At 38.8% G+C, this 27,862-nt stretch overlaps 1 protein-coding gene across 3 annotated transcripts in view; it reads right to left on the minus strand.

The window, feature by feature from the left end:
- Positions 1 to 1,016: 1,016 nt before the first annotated feature.
- Positions 1,017 to 27,862, minus strand: part of LOC102308412 (inactive phospholipase D5) — a 68,577-nt gene continuing 41,731 nt past the window's right edge. For all 3 annotated transcript variants that reach the window (XM_005930570.3, XM_005930569.3, XM_005930571.3), the window contains 9 exons: positions 22,528 to 22,664; positions 10,670 to 10,856; positions 7,630 to 7,729; positions 7,269 to 7,396; positions 5,342 to 5,539; positions 4,534 to 4,670; positions 4,235 to 4,400; positions 4,048 to 4,138; positions 1,017 to 2,313 (listed from right to left, as the gene is read on the minus strand). In XM_005930570.3, coding sequence (XP_005930632.1) covers positions 1,766 to 2,313; positions 4,048 to 4,138; positions 4,235 to 4,400; positions 4,534 to 4,670; positions 5,342 to 5,539; positions 7,269 to 7,396; positions 7,630 to 7,729; positions 10,670 to 10,856; positions 22,528 to 22,664 — 1,692 coding nt within the window. In that variant the 3' untranslated portion in view covers positions 1,017 to 1,765. The remainder of the gene's footprint in view (positions 2,314 to 4,047; positions 4,139 to 4,234; positions 4,401 to 4,533; positions 4,671 to 5,341; positions 5,540 to 7,268; positions 7,397 to 7,629; positions 7,730 to 10,669; positions 10,857 to 22,527; positions 22,665 to 27,862) is intronic.

Raw genomic sequence — 27,862 nt, forward strand, 5'->3', positions numbered from 1 at the left:
TGGTACACAGCCTGAAAAATTACCAAACCCGAGATATTGTTTTAGGGATGGAACTAATGTTTTGTTTTCATTGCTGATTAAATTGCTAATATCTTTATTAGTTGGATCAAGAAACGTCACCTCATATATTAATGATAGAAAATTACTGTTTATGTAATTAATACATTATCAGAATACTTGTCAATTAATTCTCTACTGAAATCAGACGTAACACTGATGACACATGTGGCGCTGTCATGTTAAACACTCCATAGCAACACATATATACATTTTAGACACAGACATCCCTACGATTTTCTCTCTGGTGGTGTTTTTGACTTTACTCAGTTAATGGCTTTGAAAGTTGAAAAAAAACCTTCTGTATTATTATAAATCCCACAAGAATCATTTCTAAAGGTTACACTTGTAGCAAAGAGTGTGTAAACATGCAATCATTCGAAATGCAAATAAATGTTGCTTCAAGCTTTCAGTCAAGTATAAACTAAAGATGCTAGATTTGTAGCTCTATCTCCACAAGATAAAGGGAATATATATTCTGTCACAGGCATGACATTACAGGCCAACATGTCCTTGAGGTTAAAATACAGCAACTGCCTCTGTCAAGCTCTGTTAAAAATTCATTGTATTGATTTGGTTGACAGCAGAGACCCTCTGGCCCCTTTCGTCTTAACGCTACTTCAGTATGTGTTCAATAAGTCACAATGCTGGGTTTGAAAGGATACTACAGATATCCATGCAATCCACCTCTAATCCCAGGATTTGTTTATGGTTATCGATAATGATCTTTTAAGACCCTTCTGGATCATTAGCTCCCCCTCCTTCCACCATAAAAGACCACATCTTGCTTTATTGAAAGTAGTGGCTGATGGAGGATGCTAAGCCATCAAATGCATCATCTAATTCAGTCATGCAGTGGAACAATGCACCCATATTCATACTTCTGGAAATGGAAATAAAACATGGTGGACATGGTTTGAGCAATCCCTTAAAAGGCGCACTTCATCAGCTTTTTTTTCCTAAAACAACTAATGCTTACAATTAGAGATCAATACATTACTTGGCTCAGCCACATGAAGCTGTTTGTTTCCAGGAAGCCGATTAAACTTTTATTTCAGTCTCTGCTTAATTGTTGTTTTTAAGAATTTTGCAATTTAAATAATGTTCTGGTGTGAGTGAATACTATGGGAAAAGCATAAACCTGTTTACTTTAGGCTAACATATTCAATACCATTGAGAGCACAGAGGCAGTTAGAGATCTGCAACAGCTTAAGGTGTGTGGTAACCTGTGTGTGGTGAATTCTGAATGCCAGATGTAGCGACTGTAGCTACATATGCTAACGTGCCTCCTGCCTCTTCACATGCAGCTGTTATCCCTCCTTTTAAAGGGTGATTAATTATGAATGTTAGCTTAAGTGACATACAATATTTAGGCAATCAGTGCAATTTATTTCCTTTCCTGGGAGATCTAAACAAGGACAAAAAAATAATATATAAGTTGTAAGGTTGTAAAATATTATTAGCCTATTAATCAGAATTCTAAACCAAAATGATTTGGTTTCATTTGTAAAGAATCAAAAGTGCCAGCCTGCTGTGGAGCATTTACTTTCCTTCCTGAGTTCTTCCTTTTATCAAGTCCTGCAAACCAGATACCTAAATTTGAAAAGTGTCTTTCTATAAAATCACAATAATAAACTGCTACAAAGACCCAGTGTTGGAAGTCCATTGCCACTGGAGGAAAGAAGTTCTTCAAACATGATTTTTGTGGTCACACAAATCCATTGGCGATCTCTCTGCCACCACTGCTCTCAGCGGACTGACTGGGTACTTCCATTGGATTGTTGGCGTTACCTTTTATTTCTACCTGTTTTTGGTCAAAGCGACTCATTTTCATTTGACTCCTCTCTTGGTAGTTGTCCATAACTGGCACTAACCCACTAGCAGTGCCTTGTCGAGTAAGTTTGCTCAGTCTGTCGTTACGGTGCCTTGTTTCGTCCGGTGTCTGTCCAACAACTTTGTGATGATTTCTTGGTAGTATAGATCCTTTATTATGCTGCCCTTTCTGAATAGGCAGTGGTCCATCGCGTAGCTGGCTGGCTTTGAGTAACACCATTGGTTTGATCTGGTGCTTGTTGCAAGCCAGGAATTTATTAGCCTGCAGGGGGATGGTGTACTGTGAAAACCAGTCCCGCTCAAACGCAGCCTGTAACTGCTCCACGACGGTGAAGTTCCTGTCGTCGATATCTTCTAGCTTACTGATCACAAGGCCTGCTCCTGCATTAAAGGTAAATTCATCCCCCTCCCAGTCAAGATTACCTGTCAGGAAATAGACCACAGTGAGAAACACAAATGACATCGCAGTTTTGGGTAACTTGTAGATGAAACTGAAGAACTGAAAAGCATATCTGAGTTTATAGACTGTAAATAAAAGTGGAAATTGTACCGATGAACTCATTTGCAATCAAACAGTGATGATTGATATAACTTGTGGGTTTTAGGTCTGTATATTCAACCTGCATTCTCTTCACTTTTCAGCAGGGAGAGTCTCCTTGAGTGGGGTGATATGTGACAGGAGCAGCATGAGGGTAAGGTAAAGGAAGGTTTACATAGCAGTAGTGAGAACTGTTATAGTTTGAAGAGAGTGGCACAAATAAAAAGGCAGGAGGCAAAAGATTAGAAATGAGTACATCACCTAGACAACAAATTAGACACTTCCCTGAATATAGACGAAGTGCACAAAAAGCACCTCTTTTTGTTAAGAAAACTGCATCTTTAGTACAATGCTGCAGATGTTCTATCAGTCTGTGGTGGCAAGTGTGCTGTTCTGTGCTGCAGCCTGCTGGTGAGGCAGCATCAGGAACAAGGAGGCAAGAAGGCTAGAGGAAAGCTGGCTCTGTTATTGAAGCCAGACTGGACATGCTGAAGGAGGTGAAAGAAGGATACACACTAAAGATGTTAGAAGCCATCCTGAACAACTCTGAGCACCTACATTATAAAATCTTTATGGAACAAAAAAACATCCGTCAGGCTTTTCAGTTCTTATACAAATGGCAGATGAGCTATGTCACTAGAGAAAGGATGCTGAAGATGGAGCTGCCAGGCAGGAGGAAAAGAGGAAGACCACACAGGAGGTTCATGGATGTGGTGAAGGAGGACATGCAGAGGGCTGGAGCGATAGAAGAGGATGGTAGGGATAGGGTGAGATGGCGGCAGTGGTGACCACTAAAGGGAGCATCTCAAAGAAAAGGTTGTTCATTTTGTAACGTGTGCTCCCGTAGTAAGTAGAACAGGCAGCAAAGCAGGATAATCTTCGCTAAGTTTGGTTACCAGTATGGTGATGGTCAAAACACTCAAGTCGAGAGTTCAAAACAGGACTACACAAATCGATTTTGTTGATGATACAGTGGCTACATTAGGTTTTTATATTCAGTCGATGGGTGCCACGGACTTTCCTGTCTTGGATGCTCACTGTCTGGTTATTGTTTTCCATAAAAATGGATCAACATCCAGATTTTGGAGATGATTTAGCCGAATTTCAGAGACTGGACCACATGCCTCAAACACTGTTCATACTTGCACCATACGTACATTTGCTCTAGTTTTGTGCAACACCCTCCCTCCTGCCTCTAGCAAAGGTATCAGGTGAACTTGCCAGGGTTACGAGATGCAGCAGATCCTCAGCGAGGCTTTCCCCAAATCACAGTGTCTGGCCTAGCTTGTTGCTTCATTATCACTAAATTATTTTAATTTGTATTTAGGGTTGTTTTCCTGGTTAGTGATAAAGCTTAAACAAATGAAGCACACATATAATTAACCTCTGAACATCTGATTATAGTGTTTTTGACCTTAGAGTGCCAGTACAGTCATTTCCCCTTGTATATTTTTTTCATCTGTGTTAGGCAAATTTCCCCATCATATTGATCTTTTATTCTCACTGTCAGAAAGAAAACAAAAGAGGAAGTATTCCTTTAGGTCCACTAAAAATAGGTCATAGGCATAAAGTGAACAGACATATAGGCCACAGTCATAAAGTCTAGTCGATGAGCTCACCTAAATAAATGGCTCTGTCTGTAACCATAAACCTGTTGTGGTTTATTCCTTCGAGACTGACATCCCTCTGGCCCCTGGGGTTGAAGAATTTCTGCACACACGTACACACACATGCACAGTTATGCAGTGAGCTTTGATAAAGAGTATCTGTAGAGATGAAAATAGTGCATATTGGCCCTGAACTTACAGCTTCTAGTGAGCAGTTGGCCTGCTCCATGCACAGACTCCTCAGGGACCAGATGAAGTTGAAAGTTAGCGGATGAGTCTTTTCCGAGCAACTTATCAGCAGACGGACTCGTACATTCCTCAGGATCAGAGCCTCTCTTATAAGGCTGTCGATACGCGACCAGTACCTTGGCACAGATACAAATACACGCAGAATTAGGCATGCAGCTGGTCCGGCACATACGCAGTTTAAACACTGCACTGAAGCCGCTGGTGATAAATGCCTGCCAAGTCACTGTGCGGCAGCATATTTGCTCTAACCTGCTGGTGTTTCTGCCGATGAGGGGCAGGTAATCAGTAATGGAGATATATATGAAGTGGTTGGCTTCTTGGATGACCCTGGCAATAGCTTCCAGATCACTGCTGCGATGTTTGGGAATGAAAACATCCGGTGAGCTCTGTCAACAGAGAATTAGGGAATGTTGGTGTTGCGTACTCCTCTTTCAAGATACACACAACAGTGATCACAAGAGCATTGTGTAAACAGATAATTATTACCACAGGAATCTTCGTAAACTACAGAGTTGCCACTGTGATCATTAAAGCTGTTATAATCATAATAACTGACTGAGCTTTCCTCGTTATTATCATTGTAAATGAGCATCAGGGTTTCTCGTTGTGTGAATAAGAGAGGATTAAAGTTTCAGTTTTAACTTCCTTGCTGACAGGCACTGTACCCTATGAATGATTAACTCAGAGTGTGTGCTTGAGTGTGCTTTTTGTGTTCATTTTAATATTACTGAAATGGACAGCTTAGCCGAATCAGCATTTTTTTTCTGCTGGATCACCATCACTCTTGTCCAAGAAGATAAGGACACTGAAAGACACAGCATCCTGCAGAGGACTCTATGAAAAATTAACGTTCCCTCTCCTAAGCTGTCGCCACCACTGCAGGCAGCTTTTACACTAATGTGTACTGCACGCACTTATATTTATGTCTAATTTCAGCAAATATGTATTGTAATTTACCAAAAGTTGAGGTTTTGGACTCCAAAAAATGTGTGTTTGCTACATGAACCAATGAATTAATTCATTTATAATGCAAACTAATACTTTAAATGTTACTTACAGAAACATAGGCCAAGGCTTTTGTGCCATTGATTGTGAGATTCAGTGGCGTGTCTCTGTTGGATACAGCAAATAGGCGCTTGGACCAGAAGGAGGGAATAAAGTCTTTATACTGGAGACCCCAGTAGAGACTGAACACTTTGTGGAGGTCCAGAGCCAGACAGCTGCAGTTGTACACCAACACACCCAGCTCCTTCCTCTAAAAAACAAACAAAAAAATAAACAAACACATTTTGTAGAGCAAAACAACAATTGAAACCGGCAGCATTCACATAATTAAAGATGTATATCTTCATTTTTGCCTTTAGTTATTTGAATCAGCCTTTGCCTATCATCTCCATCAACATTTACCTTCCAACTAATATTAACCTGTTTTACTGTTTTAACACTTTTATGCATTCATCTACACACACACACACATTTCTCCGATATTTCCACGTCAGGCCATATTGTCCGCATGCCTAATTCAATTCCAAGCCTTAGTCTATCCTGACAAAAACAGCAGGGAATGTAAATATGTCGCAGTGAGCCTTTCTGTTCCTGATCTTCTTTTTTGCTCTCAGTACCATTTCAAAGTGGCACTTGTCATTTTTTTGATTCTCACCATGCAGTTCTTGGAGTCACCTTTTCTTTCTGTCATTCTACACAACCCAGCAGTGTTCACATGAGTAAAGCATTTCTAATAAATTCTTCTCTTGCAGCTCATGTGTTACTCATGTGTTACTTTTTAAAAAAAAAAAAACGCGAATATATGCACTCCTCAATAGACTAAAAATCTAGTCCATAACCTATTTTCATAGATATCTACAGAAATAAGGAAGGAAAAGAACAATGTCAGTCTGTTTGTTTTGTGGTCTAATTTAAATACAATGTAGCATCAATATAAGCCTGGCTGAGAATGCATCAAACATGCTGACCTGACAAATACTTTTGAATAGTTACCTTGTGCTCCTTGCAGTTCATCTTCCTAAATTAAGGCCCTCACTAACAAATGGTCTCACACTTTAATGAGCTGTCTACCTTTGAAAAACAGATGAAAGATTCTGGATTCTCTATTTTTGGACGCCACCTCCTGCGCTCACAAAAACATATACACAGATATAAACTGACTGTGTGCTAACTATTGTTCTCTGTTAGGTACACTTTGCTAGTAACGCTTGGACCTACAGAAACATCTACACAGATATAGTTGAACCCCCTTTTGCCTTCAACAGTTGCTTTAGTTCTTTGTGGCACAGATTCAGCAAGACTGTGGAAGGATTCTTCATTCCTCTTATTCTATATCGACATCGCAGAGCGGCTCGAACTTCAGCAGGTTGTCTTGATCTTATCTACATGCCTAAATGCACTGGGTAGCTGCCATGTGATTGGCTGCAGTAACAAACAGTTAAGAAAGTGTATATAATGAAGTGCCTGGTGAGTGTATATACAGCACTTTCAAAATGTTTTAGGTGTTTAAGTTCTAAAAGAACTTAAGAGTTTTCACACTAAATGTTGGTATGATTCAGTATTTCTTTCTAATTCCTGCATTGAGGCAACTGGTGGCGTGAGTCGATGCAATATAAATAAAATTGAACAGAATGAATTTGTGTACAGTTAGACGAATAAAACTATTTGTGTATTCATTAAAAAACATTCTAGCTTCCCTCTTGGTGCCTATAATATTTGCACAGCACTCTACAAATACATTAAATCTGAATATTCTTGTTTCGTCAACAATGCTGTTTTTAAGCTATACTGGCTCATACCTTGCGAAATGTAAAGTTTGATCCAATAGATCATTACGAGAACTTTACATTAACAATACCAAATTTCGATAATTTGTGTTACTATCCTGCCTCAGAAATCACAGAAGTAAAATTTGGTTGATTTTTCTCCAAAGTCTCTGTAAGTATTTCTGTGGGTATTGTAAAGTATGGTGGCAGTACGGTGGCCAGAGATCTCCAGTCCATGCTGGCACTGCCGATGTAGAAATGTTTCCTGTCGACCACCCAGAAGGAGGAGTGAAGGTTGCCTTTGGTCAGAGCTGCCATGTTAATATAGTGAACCTCAGCATCTAGAGATGGAGAGAAAAGGGAGTTACATGTGAGACATGGAGGAGGATAAAGACAAATCTGCCAGAAGCCATACAAATAGAGACGGGATAGGAAAGATGGTGAGAGACTGAAAGACTGAAAATGTGACCAGGGGGAGCACATGGCTGAACAGTCAGATCTAAACACAACATAACATCTTATGTGTTATGTCATAACATATAAAGCAATGAAAGTAAGAGCTAGGTGTGATTACTGAGTTTAGTGAGCTCAGTTGAGTTAGCTATTCCAGTTGAGATTTTCAGCTGAATTCCTCTTGCTTTCAGTCCCTGCAGGCTGGACAGCAGAGCCCTGCCCTAGAGGAAACAAACCAGCAAAGCAAGACTGTTACATGAAATCCATGCAGTATAATCAGATACACAGAGTTCAGACTAAGTGCTTACATTTTTTACATTCAAGTACTATCATAAGTGATAAATGTGCTATTTGTGTCGCATTCATTTTTTTCAAAGCACTCGTCTGCAGGCAGCTACTGTAATCTCTATTTTTCTTTTGGAGTCTTATTTAGAAAAATATTTATATGTCTCTTATGGTTTTCCAGTGATGACTACCTCTGATCACTGTAACTATCCAAAAACATGTAACCTTCTGTGCATATTTAGAAGCACAAATTTTACAAACCCACAAACGATGCATGTTATTGCTGTAACACAAAATAAAAAGCAACCTGTTCGACATAATTTACATGCATTCATCTCATGTCATTTAGAAACGAGCAAACTAACAATATATTACACTTGATATGAAGATTAATTTCCAGTTTCATTAAGTTTTCCTTCTTAAAACCGACCTGAAATCCACCCAGAGTACAAGACACCTCTCAATCTTTGAATTCAGGTCTTCTCAGAAACACAGTATGCCTTAGAAACATTCTTAAAAATGGGTTTATCCTAAAGAGCTCACTGAATTCAAGTATGATACTGATAATAGGGTGCTACAATTGCAGCAAATCAGTCTGTGAAATTTCTTCTCTGCCATATAATTTGCAATCAACTGTAAGTGAAATTATTGCAAAGTGGAAGTATTTAGGAACAACACAGCAGAGCCATAAAATGGGGCACTAAGTAAAGTTAAATCGGTGGTGCGTAAGGTTTAAAAGTCACCAGTGCTCTGCTGACTCAATACCTGCAGAGTTCCTAACCTACTTTGGCATTAACATCAGCACAAAACTGTGCACTGGGAGCTTCGTGACATGGGCTCTGTTTGCCGAGTAGCTCTTGTAATGTGTAAGTGACCTCGTACCACTATACTGACACAGAGATTTAAAGATGTTTGCCAAGAGTGTAGTGGAAAAAGGTAGATAAATGCAATATTTTCCAATTTTCAATTTTAAGGATTGTTTTTAAAAATGGTTATCTATGTCACCCCTACAACAGACTGGTCCAAATGCAACCCCCCAACCGCAACCTTGAATTGGATAAGGGGAAGAAAATTAATGGATGGCTCTTAAAAATCTATTTCTTTTGACTTAACTTTATTTCTGGGATTTAGTGCATTGTAGACAGACAGGAAATATGTACTAATATAATCAAACGGACCAGACAGACGGGAGACAAGCCAGGGATCCAGGTACAGAATGCTTTCTAGCGCAAAATCTATAAGCTATTGGTTCCCACCCTGTTTGCAGGACTGACAGATATTCTTTTCAGTGATGGTTTGTAAATACCCACACTGTGTCTCCAGGATTATTAGCTTTATGCCTGTTGTAGCCACACAGATGTTCACAATTTGAAGAAGAAAGCAGAGCACTTCCACCTGCATGCAGTGAAGCTTGCCCTTTTACAGAACATTACATTTTAAATTTCATATACAGCATGTTAAATTTTTAATTGAACATGTTGTAAAATTTTTAGGTTGGTGCAGACTGAAAGAGCATTAGCTCCTCTCTGGCCTGAGGGGAATGAAAGGTGCAATTCGTTTCTGACCATCAGCCTTAGGGTTTCATTAATTCTGACATATTCAATTTTTTATGAACCATGTGTTTTGCCAGGCTACACACACACACACACACACACACACACACACACACGATGGTCAATAACATTCATCCAGTCCAATATGAATGTGTAATTATCAGCAGGAAATATTGTACTTTTTCACGATTTGATTTACTGTTTTACTTGTAAATGTTTATCAAACACACTTTCTGTAACAGTCCAAACACATGGCTGATGCTAGGTTAAGTGGTGATTCTAAATAAGATGTGTTTGCCTGTGTGTGTCAGCCCTGTGATGGACTGGTACTCCCATCTCTCACCCAGTGTCAGTGCGGACAAGTTCTAGCCTCCTAAAAGTGGTTAGGAACATGGATGGATGGATATTGCATAAAGCTACACTTCCAGTTCAACAGGATGATTCACAGAACAGAGCATCAGAGCAGCTGATTAGCACCAACTGCATAAACACAGAGTGACTGTAGGAGTAATGGGAGTTGGATAAAAAGCAAAATAACATCAGTAACATTTCTGAAAGACGCACAAACATAGATTAAAGCCCATAAATTTAAATAAATGTTGCACAAAGAACAAATACAATGTTTAATAATAAAGATATATTCTATCATCACCCCTACAAAACAGAAGTTTTTTGGTTGACACCCTTTACATGTTATGCTTAGGACATTTTGTTAATCTATCAGTAAGCACAATCTCTTTAATCAAAATGATATGTTTAATGCTAAAATATAATTATTGTTGTTATACTTGAATATCAAATTCTGTTTTACAAAAAGCACAGAAAAATATTAGAAAACATTTCTTTGTAATCATCTTGTTTTCTGAAAGAATTTTTCTTTTTAAAGAAAATGTATCCAGTAAATGTATTTAGCAATGCAAGTGTTTAAAAAGGCCGAACAGTCAAATTATTCAATAACCCACAAGATTATAAACACAGCCATCTGCTTAAATTTAAAAATGTAAAACGGACTGAGTACATGTAAAGTAGTAAAAATAAGCTCGCTGATCAACTCTTATAAGCATAAAATCTGATGTTATCACATTTGGATAACATATAATTTACAGTAGCATTTTTCTCTGTGTAAATGTCCTTTTACTTATGAGGTTTAAAATCAGGATCTTGATTTTATTGAACCTTTAATGTATTTAAGGAACCAACTTTGTCTTTCACCAGTTTATACAGACTAACACAGAGAAAAAGAGAGAGAGAAAACGTCACAGGCATAAAATGTAAATACTACTCTTGCAGAATTAAGTCCCTGTTGATTTGCTCTATTTTTACCTGTCGGGCAGCAGGCTGGAAACTGGATTCATTATCAGAGGAGTTAAGGAGCCACTGCGGGGAAACTATCTCTACGACCCGGATAGCTTGGTTCAGTAGGTTGTACAGCCCTATGGAGAGGGGGAGGTGGGATGTGCTGTTGTTTAAGAAGGAAATGTCTTCTGGGATGTTCTCCACGAGCACGACTCTGTGAAATGGAAAGAAAAACATACATATTTATGTAGGAACTGCTTGATAACAGACGCACAAAGTCACAAAAGCATCATTTGGATGGTCACAGAACCCTGTTAATGGGAAAATGGATGTGAAATTAATGCGGGGCTTATGCTCTTTCACAAAGCAATTATGGGTGCACATCAATGGGAGATCTTGTGGTAGTGAAATAAGGTTATACTCCTTCTCTGTGACAAATTAGCTTACTTCAGCCTTCTTCCTCTCTCTGGATCGTTAGCTTAATGAGAGAAAGATTTTGAGACTACACAGGCCCCTTAGATTCTATTAAGCTTCATTAAATTGTGTACAGGTTGCCTCTGGCAGGGGTTGAGAATAATTGAAGGCTGATATGCAGAGTTGTCAGATATGTAGATTCAATTACAGCTAGTCAGGGAAAAATGACATTTTTTGCTGTATTGTCAGTGGTTTCTATTATACACTACTCCCTGTGTGGTCACATGGTGCATTTAATGTAAAGATCAGCAGTCTGGGGTTAGACTGCATACTATAGCTACAGCAAACAGAATATAATGATGTCATGTACAGAGGCAATTCATCCTTTAAATGATCTGATTGAGTGGCACCAGGTTATTTCCTTTTCTTGTAAACCCTTAGCACAAAGTTGAATGATGGGGAAAATGTTCTCTGTGATTGTGTTTTTCTTTTGTATATATCATCCAGTGACTCAGCAGTTGTCATTTTCAGATATCCTGACAAAAATAATAAAGGCATTAGCACTGGAGTAAACAGACTGAATTAGCTGTGGAAGCCAGGCCTAGATCTGCAGCCACTCAGAACCAAGCCATTACCAAGCTCCACTACTTTCTCTCTGCGTTTCTTTAAAGGCAGACATCGATTTATGACAATTGGATTTCAAAAGAGGGAAATACAAAGAGGGGGAGCGGCTATTTTCCTCGAGGGTAAACAGCTTAGCTATCAATTCGGCTGCACCTAGGTTGATTAAGTCTATGAAATAAATGTTGTCCAGGAAGCTAGCAGAACCACTTCTGCACACGACCTTTATGCACTTAAGTGAGAAAATGGATTAAAGTAAGAATTTGTAAGGTAAATATACTGTTGATTACTTTGATGGTTTATCCAGGGGGGTGATTAAATGCCGGAAATTACAGGAAGTCAATAACCACAGAGGCCAGGACCAGGGCTCAAACTGCTGACACTGCAGCGGAGAAACAATTCCTCTACTCTCTAAGGCACCAATGCCAATCTTGTTATTTTTATGAGTGCCTCCATTCACAGTGGAAACGGAAAAGTGTAAAATAACATGATGTCTGTGAAGGTTCTCAGTCATCCAGGTCATCGTAGTCAAAGGAGCTTGCAAAGAAAAGCGTCTGGACTTCTTTAAGTTACTTGAAGACGTTTCACCTCTCATCCGAGAAGCTTCTTCAGTTCAAAGGTCAAATGGTGGAGAGTCCCAGATATAAACCTAGTGGGAGTATCCCGCCACAGAGGGGCAAAAGGACCCCCTGATGATCCTCTAATCGCCTGAGCCAAGGTGTGAAACTGGGTGTGTCTGATCTTCAACTGTGTCTGATCAGACACCAGCGAGGGAGGATAAGAAGGACAGACGCAACAACATTGCCATCCCCTATGTAGCCGGTGTATCAGAAAAACTCAGGAGAGTTTTCTCCAAGCATGACATTCCGGTGCATTTCAGACCCAGCAACACGCTCAGACAGAAACTTGTTCACCCGAAAGACAAAACGCCAAAACACAGACTTAACAATGTGGTGTATGCTGTACAGTGCAGCGAGGAATGCCCAGACCTCTACATTGGAGAGACCAAACAGCCACTTCACAAGCGCATGGCACAACACAGAAGAGCCACCTCCACAGGACAAGACTCAGCAGTCCATCTGCATCTTAAGGATAAAGGACACTCTTTTGAGGATGCCAATGTTCACATTTTGGACAGAGAGGACAGATGGTTTGAAAGAGGAGTGAAGGAAGCCATCTATGTCCACTGTGAGCGACCATCTTTGAACAGAGGCGGTGGTTTACGACACCAACTCTCTGTCATCTATAATCCAGTTTTGAGATCCCTCCCCAGACGCCTTAACGCCCACTCACATCCTGGGCCATCTGACCTCAGGAATTCGCATGATAAGGTGGGGCCAGGTTTCACAATGAACACACCCGAAACTCTGGCTGATTGGGACCCACACCCAGTTTCACACCTTGGCTCAGGCGATTAGAGGATCATCAGGGGGTCCTTTTGTCCCTCTGTGGGGGGATACTCCCACTGGGTTTATATCTGGGACTCTCCGCCATTTGACCTTAGAACTGAAGAAGCTTCTCGGATGAGAGGTGAAACGTCTTCAAGCAACTTAAAGAAGTCCAGACGCTTTTCTTTGCTCCTTTGAGTAAAATAACATGATAAAAGCTCATATGACATACAGTGTATCCTGAAAAGTGGTGTAGTGGAATTTAAAAGTAGCACATTTGCTGGTAAAAAGAACAACAACAACAAAACTGTAAACATTTAAAACGAGTGCAGAGCTTTATCTCTATTCTCTCATGAAAAGGTTGATGGAAGGAAAAGATTAACATTAATGACACATTTATTGATTCATTTTATTTTGGGCAAGATAAGAAATTTCTTCCTTTTTTTGTTTGGCTGTTTTATTTTAGGCTAATTGTTGCACCTTCTATCCACTAATGCTGCAAAGCCAGTTTTGCTTTTCTGCCTTTTGACAAACAACCCACATTTTTGCTAGTTTTTAATACCAGTTGTTATGTAGTGTTACTATGTGGTGCATGTGCCAATCATTGGTAAATTTCTTATGGTAGTCTTTCCCAGAGCAACTGTGAGTGGTTGGGTCTGGCAGTTTGGTGTCGCCTTGATGTTACAAGCTTTTCATCACAGCTACCAGTCTTTTTTGAGTGGAAATGCATGAAATCGGCTGTAGATTGAGCGCTGGCACTGGTGGAACAGGGTTATTAGAGCGGAGCAGAATGGTTTAAAATAGAATACAGTGACTTGTGACTCAAAAAGAATGTGTGATAATAAAGGTTGCTGTTTTTGAGTGATTATTACACAAAAAACATCTGTATAAGCTTTATAATAAAGGTGAAGCCGAATATTAAGTATAAACCAGCTTATCAATATTACTAAGAGGATGTAAATAATATATTGTAATGATGTAATGCTGTAATATAATATACGACTCTGCAGTAATTTCTGAGTATCTAATACTTTGCATTTCATTAGAGTAACACTTTATTATTGACATGCAAAGTTTTTGTAGCATTGTTTGTATTGCATTTATTATTACAGAATTACAAATTGAAAAGCTATTCACCTTTTCAAATTATTTCTACTAACCAACAATGCAAAGTGCAGAAAAACAAACTGATTAGTATACATAGACCTACTTTGAGTACCTGAAGCTAAGTCGCCACTTTCACTCTTACCTGTATTTGTGTAAATGAATCTAATTCATGCCAAATGGATACATTTTAACTGTGGAAATATATATATTTTTTAAAATTAGTTCGTTTATAGGCTACATATTTTTAAAACTGTAGAATGTAAAGAATCACTAACAGCAATATTAAATAAAAGATCGCTATTGCTCTTTTCCATATTTACATTCATCTAGTTTCATTTTGGACTGTAGCAGATAAAGTTAATTATTGTTTCCATGTCCATTCGCGATCATTTGTTCTGTTAAAGCCTAATTTAACCTTTTTGTTTTTCAAATGTCTGCCTGCATGTAGAGTAGTCAGAACACAGGGTCAGCAAAAAAGTGACAGCTCGGGAGCTGGACTCAAGGGCATGCTGGTGGGAGTATGAGCTGCAGGTGATAATGTAGTAGCATCACACCGAGAGGCCAGTTTGCAGTTCACAGCTTGAAAATGTATTCCTGGCTAAAATAAAACAAAGTCAGGGTTTTGGAAAGTTGACAGTGGTCAAACAGTAGGATTCGTTCCCTCGACATGCTGATATCACCACATGGAGAAAAACTGTTAATGTTTAATAAAGCAGAGCAACACCAGTGGCGCTTGCTGAGTTTCTTTTGAGGGATTTAATTCGATGTGTATTCTGTGCTCTGCCATGCACGGAGCTCGAGGACTCGACACTGAGAGTGAGTGAACTGGAAAAGAAATATAGGGAACTGTGATTAAATTATACAGCGTTGCACCTCGCAGTGTACGTAGAGTATCCCTCTTTGTCCTAAATTGACAGCAAAAACTAGGACAGCTGCAGTAAACACCTCACAATGAGGAAAACAAAGATGGATAGGAAAACAGATTGAGGAAGAACAGGGGTAATCTCATTCTGAAAGGAATCCTCTCAGTCCACTTTAGTGGCTGTGAGATATGATAAATAATCACTCTGACCAGTTTAAACAACGAGACAGGATTTGGTATTAAAAGTGAGGGAAGCAGAGAGGCAGCGGTTGTGTCTTCCGGCAGAGGATTCATTGATTTATGCAGTCTGTGTTGTCCACGGCTGGTTCCCTCCTTTGTTACCCATCTGTGCACTTGTGAGTGTGATTCAGCTCAAGCAGCCAATACCTAAGTGGTGTAAACTTCACAGTGTGTGTGTGCATACACGAGGCAGTGACACAGAAAGAAGAACGAGGGTGTCTGAATGTAAAATCTCACACTCTGAATGATAATGGATTTCCAGTTTCAGTGCTGTAAGCGAGAGCAGTTAGATCACTAAAACGTATTCTCTTAAAATTATGCTCTCCTTCCCGATGTTTTGCTCCACAAGGGCTGAACATAAGAATACATTTCACACCGTTACAGGGCTGCCAGAGCTGAGACTGGCATCTTCACATGTTAAAGATACAGCACAGTAAAAAGTGGATACATCGTACGTCGGCATAATGTATGTAATAAAATCTGTTACATGCAAATGCTTTTATCAGCAGGCGCCCGCTGATCCACACCTATAGCATGTTGATATACCTCAGTGTGCCAGAGTCATTCCTGACATCTGATATAAATTATCCACCCTCTCACGAGCTGCCCTGAGCAGTGGGTGCACAGCAGCGAGGACATTAATATGGGTATCACAGAAGCTGCTGCTGCTGCTCTGCTCCCTGCATGATGTTCATTTTATTTTCACCAGGTACAACCAAAGCGCTCCTGTCACAGTAAACACAGCTAGGATGTTTATTTAAATTTACAGTGCTCCCTTCCTGATTTCTTAGTTGTTGTTTTTTTGTCACACTAACAAGTTTACATGTTAATGTTTTTCTAATATTATACAAGATAAGCTAAGTAAATACAAAACACCCTTTTTAAATGATGAATTACTTTATTAAAGGAAAAAAGTTATCCAAACCTGCTTCTACCCCAAGTAATTGTCCCCCTTGTTAAATCATGAATTAACTGTGATTAATCCAATTTTTTGGAAAACAGAGTTCAATTTCATTAACCACACACAGGCCGGATTACAGCCAGACCTGGGGACGCTTTGCTGCTTCAGGACCTGAATGATTTGTTTGACTGATGGATGAATTTTGTTCTCTACCAGAAAATCCTGAAGGACATTTTTGGGCCATTAGTTTGTGCCCTGAAGCTCAAGCTCACTTGGTTTATGCAGCAAGACAATGATCCAAAACATACCAGTAAACCCATCCCCAAATGGCTAAAAAACAAAACAAAATGAAGGTTTTGGAATGGTCTAGTCAAAGTCTGGGATAAAATTGTATTGACTTGCTTTGGTGTGACCTTAAACAGACTACTCATATTCAAAAACCCTGCAGTGTGGATGAATTAAAACAATGCTGCAAAGAGGAGTGAGCTAAATGTTCTTGGCAGAGATGTTGAAAGACTCATTCCCAGTTGTTACAAAAACTTGGTTCAATTACTTTTATTTTTTACACAGGGCTAGAAAGGTTTGGATAGACTTTAAATAATAAATAATAATTTTAAAACTGCATTTTGAATTTATTTGTGGTATATTTGTCTAGTATTAACATTTGTTTGATGACCTGAAACATAAGTGTGATAAATGTGCAAAAAATAAAAAAAATAAAAAGACAAACAAAGTAAATGCTTTTTCATACCTAAAATGATCTGGACTGATTGCCAGTTTGGCCTAAGTACTACATAGCTTTATTTTATACCTGTGTGTTTCAGATACTGGTTGCTGATTGGTTCAGGTAATTTTTTTAATTAGTTCAGCCTTTCATTTTTGGGGACGAGGGTCTATTTAAGGTTTTTGATGTCTGATAATCCATTTGTGCTGAGCGCTGCATTTTGTGCCCTGGAGGCAGGAGCAGCACTGAAAATTTAAACGTAATCTGGTTTGAGCTGAAAAAGGTTATCATTCAGTTTTCACTCGATTAAGCCACACAACACAAACTGCCTCTTATATTGTTATATACTAAATAGCAACACCAATTAAATACAAGTTGCTTGCTTGCTAGTGTTTAACTGATAAGACTTTGCAATGATAAAGTGGACATGATACTTGAAACTCTTTATTCTGGTGTACATTTGAATTAAAATGGATGCTAATGTCTTTGGTAAATAGTATAGTATGTGTGGCACAAGTAATGAAAACAAAATAGCTTATATTTTTATCAGTTTTCTGTCTTGCTGCTCTACGTCTCTTTTGCGTGGTTCACTGCATCCTCTTCCAGCTTTGCCCAGAGGGAAATCTGAAGTGTTTTAATGGTTTGGGTCATGTCAGGAATTGTCAGCAGGTAACAATAAATTGCTCCCCTCTTATTTTTACCTCAAACTAGTAAATCAGTGACCCGCAAACCCTGAGTGTTCCTTTCTGTGCTGACTTGATAGCTACGTTTACCATCATGTCACGATCTGTCGGTTTTAATGTTATTTTGTGGAGTTTTATTCTCTCTAGGATCTTGTTAGGGTGTCTTGCTTTTACTTCCTGTTTTATTTTGTTAGTCCTCTATTTCTGGTGCCTTGTCAGTAGTTTTCAGTTATTATCTTAATTAGTTTCTTCTGTGCTCTGTTAACAGGTTGTTTCCACTCTCCCCGATTACCTCCCATGTCTATTTAGAGCCTCATTTTACTTCCTGTGTCCCTGTTGTCTTGGTCTAAGAAGTCTGTATGTACATCTGCAAACTGCACTTCATGACAAGTCAAATCTTTGATTTGTAGACAACTCAACCTACTGCCTGAAACCCAGCTGCCAAGCTGCTTCCAGTGAGCTTTCCTCTGTTTTCTTAACATTAACAATCACAGTAGCCAATCTGATCCAATTGAAAATGGATATCCATATATATTGGCAGTATATCTGCCATTGTTTCAAATGGTTACTCACAGTTTTCCTGTGCATAGAAAGTACACGCTATTTAACTTTCCCAAAGTCCCAAATAATTAGTTGTTTGGACAGCAGCTACTTTAGAGGCAGTTGCATTGAGATATAGAAACTAGCAGACTTGAAAGACTTCATGCTAAAACCAAGACTTTGTGGACTTGATGTTGCTTGAGCATGCCAATTCTCAAATTCATTAAATCAGCTTATTTAAGAACTTAGACATGGACTTTAAAAAGAAATTAAAACTGAGCTGATTCCATTTAGTAATGAATTTTAAATGTATTTTTTATTTATATTAATAAACTTTTAATTAATTAACTTTTAAGTAGTTTGCAATATATGAACTTTAAACGAGATCTATATGATGTACTCCTTTACACACCATGATGCACCATTTAATCTGTCTTCATGGTGACCTTTTTAATCTTTGTCTGTTCAAGGCTTCATATTTCAGAGAGGTTTGAAATATGAAGCCAGTGTGGAAATGCCGAAAGTTACACTTATTCTCATGGCTGCTTGAGGCTGTCTCACAGTGAGTCAGTCCCCACAGACTCTGATGTTAAAATGGCACGTTTTGAAAACTGTGTTTTTAGTGAGGTACAAAATGTTTTTGGCCTCTATGGGTAGTTTCTATCTTCATAACAACTTTAGTACAGATGATTTTGATTTTGTGCATTGCATTTATAGTACAGTTTATGGCTGACCGAGCCTGAGAGCTTTAGCTAAAAAAGTGTTAGTCCTCTCCTCAAACCAATGGGCGATGCCATGTTGTTAGATCCATACATCATATTCAGATTATCTGTAAATGATATCTGAAACGCGTCTGATTTTAGGGATGAGGCAAGCGTGGTTCTTCAAGCGTACTTTCTGCATTTCCACAGTAGCTGATGGATCGATACTAACCTCCTTATTAGCTGTCTTACGTGAAGCAATTATAGACGTACACCAGGGATGGATCAGACCCGCATTTGGATGCGATGAGATGAGAGGAAAATTAATGCTCCCACTTTGTTCCAACAACAAAGCAACACACGTGCACATTGTTGTATACCTAAGAGGCTTCAAGCTTCAGTGCAGTTGTAGATTACACTGTTTATCATCGGAAGAGGTAGTATAAATCAAATTAATTATGTGTTTGATTATACTGCCAGGAAAACATGAAGCAACTATCTGCGTCAGCGAGGACACAGAGTGGCAGCAACTCCCATCTCATCCCACCCTGTTCTTTGGATGCAAGAATTAGCATCATTCATGATGGAGGCCAAAGCAGATTAAAAGGAAATCTACATAACAAAACAAACAGCTGACAAGTCAAAATTACAACATCACAAATAAAAGCTGCTGACATGTTATTTGGAAGCTCAAAGGGGGTTTTTAGTTAAAGGAGAGTAATGGCTACACAGCATCGAGGTTGCCTGGCTCTGTTCGATTGTTCAGTAGTTTCATTTTTTAAGTTAATCACTAGATCGTTTTCAGAGTGTGAACCTTCCATATAAGACATGCAAGTATGAGCCGTAGATGCATTTGCTTTGATGAATTCGCTTTAGAAATGTAAAGGGCTTGCATGAGCAAATCTCACCGCAACCCCATTACGAATGTGTCAAACTCACAGTGATTTATCATGTTTCAGACCTTGCATTGGGACTTGCTTTGAGCAAATCGCTTTATGAAATCATTAATTACATCTCGTAGTCCTTTAAAATGATGCATGTCACAGTCAAAACGTCATCGCTAAGCTCATGCAAAGTGACTAACAGTGCACGCGTAGAAGTCTGACAGCACACATTTCTGGAATTTGCCTGCCAAGCAAACAACATCTGTTCGTGTCTCACTGATTCAAGCTCCAAGTCTACCCTGATAACTTTTTCTTTTTCTCCCTCCACCTGGATCACCGTCCCTCAATCATTGCACTGGCCTTATATTTATCTCTCATTCTACCCACTAGCTTTAGGGGCCCTTCAGAGGAGAAGGGGAGTCCAATTTGTCTTTACAAGTTGGGACTACACTTTCAGCCTTGAGTGGAACAGATAGATGCCCGATAGAGTTCTCTAAAGGCTTGTTAATAGCTGATTGGAGGAAGAGGAGGGAGAGAGTAAATGGACACAGACTTAAAGAGAGAAGAAGGAAGTAATTCAAGACTGAATGTTAAATTGAATAATAAGAGTCTAATGGAGAGGAACCAGTACGAAGTGGCGAGCAGGAGAACAGGACTGCTGTATCAGCTGGATGCCTGCTGATCAGCCATTTTTACTCTGGACTACAAGGATGTGCTGCAGTGGCTTTTACACTTTTTTTGTCTGGGGATCTATAATCTTAAAACTTGGAACAGACTGTAGAAACTTGCTAAAGTCTGGTTTAAATTAACTGTAGGCACAGCCTGGTCATCATTTCACACCCGTGGGGGAGTGAATAGACATTTGTTATGTTCTGGTGCTTTAGGCAACAGTCAACTCACTTATAATGCAAACAATTCCAGACAGTTGGTTATTACAGTTGCCAAGGCCCAGACAAGCAAAAGAGAAGCTACTTAACTCATGTCAACCGAAGTCTCAAAAGATATTCATTTCTTAGTAAATGCTTCGCTCCTTTGTTGTACTTAACTGCTTCTTCTTATATCTCGCACGTCTACTTGCATCTAAACATCTCAGTGATCTCTAGTTTTGAATCACTTACTTATTTGAGTCTCAGCTGCTGCTCGGGTTTTGATTTCCAGGTGTTTGGAGCTTTGATTTGCATTATTTATTTATTTATTCCATTTATTTATTATTTTTAATTCCCGTGCCATCTTAGATGATTTCATTCCTGTTTTGCTTCATGGCTTTGTTTCTGTTATTAGTAGCTGAAGTTCCTTCACTCATCCTCCATCTGTTTCTTCTTTGGTCTTGTCTTTTTTTGTCTTCATGAGTCTTCTTGAACCCATGTTCAGTATTTTTCCTTTGGATTCGCTTGTCTCCTACTTGTTAAGCGTTAGTATTAATGTCTGTATTTCTTGTTTCATTTTGTCCGGTGTTAGTTTTGCTTGCTGTTTGTCTCCATCCAGTTGTCTTCACATTTGTCTCGTTAAACTTCTATTGACCATTTTGATACTTTTGATTTTGATGCTTCTTTAGTTTGAAAGTCTGCCTGCAGTGTACAGCATTTTGGTGCTATCCACATTAAACCCTGTAAAAACAGAGGAATCACTGTATGTCTCATTTTCAAACTACAGCTTGTTAAATTTTATTCAGCTCTGAGGTTTCTTTTTGTGTGTGTTATTTCCATCTGCCACCTGGTGATATCAGCGTAGAATGTCACAGGGATTTTTATTTTATTGTATTATTTTTGTATTACTTTTTATTTGATTTCAAATGCTAATTTTTAAGTCGCCTTGACTACATCAGAAAATAAGCTCAGTGGGAAATAAACAAAAATGCCACGTTTACATTTTTTGATGATCATCATAAAATGTTTTAATTGATTTAATTTGATCTCCACCACTAAACTTCTGTGTTTGGCATGATGCTTTGAATAGCCTGGACCACGTCCTTGACTTCTGTTGACTTGTTTAGTTACTTGTTACCAAATATCATAAAAGCTTCAAAGTTCAGGAGAGCGGCATTTACTTTTGTGTTTTGTTGCAGATGTTTGTTTGGTTTTTTGTTTGTTTTTTAATCTTTCTGAAGCTTGTGTAAATACAGAGCTCGTTTCAGGCATCCAATCAAAAGCCCTTAAAAAATTTGAACCCCAACCCTAAAAACCTGTTGACTCTGTGATGAGGGAATCACAAGTGAAAAATGCTACGTCATTTCAGGGCTGTAGGACTTGCTGCAGCAAGCCTTTATTCCTGATTTGTGAGCTCACTGTAGATCCTGTGACCTTACAATGCTGTCAACAGTGCACATACTGAATTTTAAAACATAAATAAACTTCCTGACTATGATATCTATACCCTTGCTGATGCAGCACAGATAGATATCAGTGGAAACATTGGAAACTGATGTAACTTTTAAATTCTGTAAATCTATTTATTATCAATTTAAACCAGATTTCCATTATAATTGACTAATGGGAAATGTAATACAATAGAACAAACACAATGAGAAGTACAGGCGAAAGGAAAAATGCTTGAAGGTCTTATGACAAAAAGTCAAAAGGGTCAAAATGTGATAATTATGAAAAACTACTGATATAATTCACAACATAAAAGAATGCCGTGTTTCTCAGCCTAATTTTTTTTTAGTTTCTCCAACTTTTCAGACCTCTTGCAAATAATTTTCTTGCAATTCTAATAAAGAAAAAAAAATCAGCTTTAGCTTTTAACTTGTGATGAGGCAGAAAGTTTGGAAACCACTCTGGGTGTTCTACAGCTGTGTGTTTACAGATCAGCAGTGTTCACCTGCAATCCTTGCTACAGTTCTCCTCTGTGATCCCGTCCTCGTCTTCACCCCAGATGTCCACGGCAGAGAAAATCAAGGCCACCAATACAGCAAAGCAGCACACCAAGGCAAAGATCACAATGCACTTCTGCTGAGACTGCAAGAAAGAATAAAAAACAACAACACTTAAATTATAAAGGCACATTTTCTGCTCTTCATCGCTACTGCAGAAACACAGCCAAAGTTCTTCAACCTTGGCTCCTATTAGCTGTCTGGCTGACAGAAGTGATTTAATGCCCAGCTCAGCGGGTCACTGGATGATAGAGGAGAATTGAACGCCAACATGTAAGAAGTATGACCTCGCAAGTTCTGACTTTCATATAATCCAGAAACAGGAATGAGAAGAAAAGAACAAAAGATATACAAGGAGGTGGTTTTGTTTCTCTCGCTGTCTCTAATTTTTTTAATTTCTTTTTGGTAATATTTATGGTCTCATGAATTTCAACATGCCATATAACTCAGAAGAAAATAAAGGTCACCTGAACTGTGCAACATGCAAATATGAAGTTTGACATCAAAGAATCTGTTTTGCTTGTTAATATTAATCAGCCCTTTGGAGAAATCACAAAGCCAAAATGTAATTTTGTCCCATGCATTGCTGACCAATTACAGTGTGAAAGGAAATGCAATATCTCTACCACATCAGCCAAACAGCCCCTCTGGGTGCAAATCTACTCTGAAAAAAGAACACTATCCAATATTGTTGACAGGAGGAGGAAAAGTTTCTTACTAAGAATATTTCCTTGGGGATTTGTCGACCTTTGAAAGACCCGGCAGTAGCAAAATAACTGTACAGTTTTCTGTTTACCTCCTGAAGATAAACACACCAGAAATGGGATAAAATGTATAAATAATTATAACCAGATTTGTTCCATTTGCTGTTGTTTAAACATACAAGATCTAAAATTGCATGACCCCCAGGAAGTAGAGGAAATGACATAGTACCAGCTCAGAGGTCATGGTAAACGTATCTTGTATTTTGTGTCTTTATATGCCACAAAGCATTTTTGTTTAATTCAGCACATTTTCACAGCATCATATTAAATACGATGTCACCTCTGCTTTTAACGTGCAGTGAAAGCCAAGATGACTTAGAAATGTGTGTGGTTCTGGTGATTATGATGGATCTATAGAAGAAAACTATTTAGGCCAAATATTGCACAAGCTTAAAAAATGATAATAGAAAAGACCTTTAAGACCATTTCAGACCAGTGAAATGAAATGAAATATGACACATATGTAAAATACAATAGTTGTAGTCCAGATACACGTAGTTTTCTATATCGGCTCAAAAGTTCCTACATCACGTTCATTTGCTGTCTTCTTAAGCCTTTGTTTGTTTGTTTGTTTGTTTTTTTAAAAAACCTGCTGAAGGTGGTTCAAGTTTCTTTTTTCTCCTCAAAAAATAGAACAAAACTAAACAAAAAAGCAAACGCATAACAACTGTGCTGTGGATTTTAGCAAAACGTTTAGTATCCACTTTGGATGCTAGAGAGAAGAGGTCCCGGGGACCCCTCCAAACAAGCCATACTTGTTCATTCTTTTTCTAAATGTATTTTTTATAAACTTTAACATTTAACATGCTAATTGAGGCTTGTGGACTCTGAGCTCTTGGGTTTCTGCAATTTCTCTGATCATTGCATGGTCTGAGCTTAGGGTGAATTTACTGGGACGTCCCTGGGAAGATGGTGTTGACACACACCCGAATGGTTCAGACCAACAACCTGCCTAAATGTTTGCCTTTATAAGCAAACCTCCAGCAACGACCTGCGCTGGGGGTCACATCTGCTGATCAGTTAATTAAGTGCAACTAATTAGCACCACCGCTGCTGTTTAGCCCCTTAATTCCTATAGAAACAACAGGGGTGCACTCATTTATATCTATGCTGCTTAACCTGCGTAGATTCCTATAAAAACTTTACTTGACTATAGACGTCTAGAGATAAATATGTAATCATGTGGCTAGTAGGCATACTGTGCATGTTTCCAACTTCTTATAGTGTGTAACTCTGTAAAAGTTTTGGTGATATTGAAGAAAATAATTCACGATACAAAAATGAAATATAGAACTGTATTGATTTTTGCTTGAAATCATATTACAACGCTCTACTAGTCAGTGAAGAAAAGATATTCAAATATTTATATCAGTATGTTAAAGATTTTAATCAACTTTACAACCAACAAGCAGTAAATGGGACATTATGTTTCTATTGTAGTCTCAAGGTACTGACTCATTTACAGAGAACTGCCATAGTTATTTGTAAAATAATAATAAATGCATCCTGATTCCGAGAAACCAGCCAGAAGAGCCCAAATTAATTACCCTTGAACACTTGCACAGCAGATCACTAGCACAGTCAGCTAAACTCTCTGTCTACAAAGAGAAATGTTATATCACAGACCATCAACCTCTGCAAGCCACACAAACACATAGCTTTGGTTGCTGTAGTGTGTTTATTGTAGCTAGAGAGATGAATGCCCACAGGTCCTCAATGTGGGAATTAAATTAATCTTTGAGCCAGTCAATGGAGCATTCCCAGAGAAGCAAAGACACACTAGCTGGGATATTCAGCTTCACACTCTCATTCTCACACAACTATCTGTCTGCGCTGATGTCTGCCATAGGAATGGCGTTTTCCACTGGTGGATGAGATATTACACCGTACATGTTCCATTTAAACCATAATGCAATCAGTTTACATCTTAGACTGACTGGACAAAGAAGATGAAGCAAGGAGATTAACTTAACTGCTGAACCTCCAATCACATGTGATTGGTTGTGTTTGTGCTTGATAGCAGTGATATGAAAAGGTCACGTTAGTGCACACAAGGGACCATGTTACCTGGCACTGGAGCACAGCTAGAAGTCAGTGCTCCTTAAATCATAGGAAGTAGCAGCATTAGCTAGACAAATAAAGAAAACTTTAATGCAATTATCAAAAAATGTGAACAAAATAATTGCTAGTTTGTGCTTCAATTTGTGAGTATACTAACTATACTAACATTAAAGGTACAGTGTGTAAAATCTCACCACTAGATGTCAGTAAATTGCAGATTTCAGTCAACTGAATCCGATCAGTTCAAATACATAATTCATCTCAACTACTGTATTCAGGATGCCGGGCAACATGACAGATTCACAAACTGGTGCTTGCTCCTATGGATCTTTAATAGATTTACGCTTTAATAGTTCCTGAGAACACAGTAATTTTGTTGGAAGACATAAATACAAACTAATCACACTAATCAATGTACTTATTTATAAGCACAACATTCTTGTTTTGTTTTAAGCAACCCCCTAAAATTGCTTACTGTACCTTTATGGCCTCAAAATGTGGAGTTCAAAAAGAGTGAGGCTACATCCTACTTTTACATATTTCCTTTATTATTTTTAATATTTATGTCACAAACCCTCCACAGCAAACAAGACCTCAGACCTCTTTCTCTCCAGCCACGTCCTCCAGCTTATCCAGGGCAACGCTGAGGGGTTACCAGGCCACACAGTCGAGAGATATAATCTCTCCACTTATGTTGTGGGTCACCGGGGCCTCTTCTCGGTAAGACATGCCCAGAACATCCAACCTAGGAAGCATCCTAGTCAGAGTGCCAAGCAACTTCAACTGGCTCCTTTCAATGTAGAGAAGTAGTGGTTTTATCTGGGTCATTCTCAAATGACTGGAGTCTTCACCTTATCTCTAAGGAAGAAGTCAGCCACCCTTTGGAGAAAGCTCATTTCCACTGCTTATGTCTTTGGTCTTGTTCTTTCGGTTACTACTCAAAGCTTGTGACCATAGGTGAGGGTAGCGACATACATTGAGCGGTAACTCAACAACTTTGCTTCTCAGCTTTCTCTTCACCAGGACAGACTGGTACAGCGTCCACATCACCGCAGCTGTGGCTGCAAACCAACTATAAAGACATTAAAGGCAGACCTGGCTCCAGGTGTTACACGTGCTGCTGATTGATATCCATCATAGATCTGCAACAAAATAACAAGCTGAGAGGGAGGCAGGGTACAGACACTATTCACCGTAGCAATGTCTGGCAATCCAATCCTGGTGAAATATGGAAAGATTTTTATGGTTCCCATTTAATCCCCAATTTCCCTGCAAAATAAGTGCATGCATTTTACTCCTCAGACTTCCCCTACACACAATATGCTTAATTTCGTTAATGTAATAGGGGGTTAAAACGGCAACAATCGTTGCCGGTGGGAGCTGATGATAAAACACTGTTCTATACTTCCCACATTGCCATTTCACTGAAAACTGAGCGCCGACACTGCCAGTATCATCTCTAAAACAATAACCCTAAACAGACGAATCCCACAAACAAAATTTCCAGCTAAAATATACAGACTTTTTTTCTGTCATCGCTTTCAAGAAGCTTTTTGGCTGTTTACAGTGATGGTTTTTGTGGCTTAAAAATTCCAATCTTATACCAGAAGCAAAGATAGCCTTGAGTGACTGAGGGGGAAAAAATCATAAATAAGATGATTTAATGAAATTGCTCGCTGGATGTTTTAAAAAGCTCCCCTGAGTCCATCTAAAAAAAAGCCCGTGCAAGGTGGATGGCACAGTGCCAGACTACACACAAAAACAAACACACTCTACACCTCATACTGTCTCCTTGCCTGCTTTTTGAATGCACAAACACACATGCAGACACAGAAGTAAAGGCCAGAGAAGGTGGATGTTTATAAGTGCAGATCAGAGGCAGATGTTTTAAACAAAACTGCCTGTCCTTTCCCTCTGCAACTATCTGCCAAAGCTCTTCTTAGTTGTTTAAAGTTTGCCCTTTTCTTCTTTTTCTTCTTTTGAAAAACTGGCTTATTCTAGTCATCTTATAACCTTTAAAAACTCTGCTGTAAAAAAAGCTTTACTAAAGTGTGGGGGTTATCTAAAGTAGACACTATCTTTCTTAAGTCCTACTTTTTTTGTACTGCAGTGTCACACTATAGTATGCTGAAGAAAAGCAGAAAGATGCTAGAAATATGCAGCAAGCTGACAGTTTGTGAAGGCATATGATCCCTGTGGCTTTGGAAGCACATTTAAGGAAATCTTAAAGTGCGCCTACAGAGAAGCAGAATGAGTTTCTCCACAGTACAGCCAGAGAAAAGTTTGAGGGGCCCAATTATCCTCTTAGGACTGTTTCCTTGTTGTCAAGGGAAGGGGACAGGAAGGAGCCATGTGGCTTAGAGGGGAAGATAAGTTTACACCATACAAACATTGCAACAGAAATATGGGAAAGCTATCAACAACAAATCCTGGTATAATTTGTCTAATGAGCGCTTGG

Source organism: Haplochromis burtoni, unplaced genomic scaffold (assembly GCF_018398535.1).
Source record: "Haplochromis burtoni strain Fernald_Lab_line unplaced genomic scaffold, NCSU_Asbu1 Contig_46, whole genome shotgun sequence".
NCBI classification, from domain to species: Eukaryota; Metazoa; Chordata; class Actinopteri; order Cichliformes; family Cichlidae; genus Haplochromis; species Haplochromis burtoni.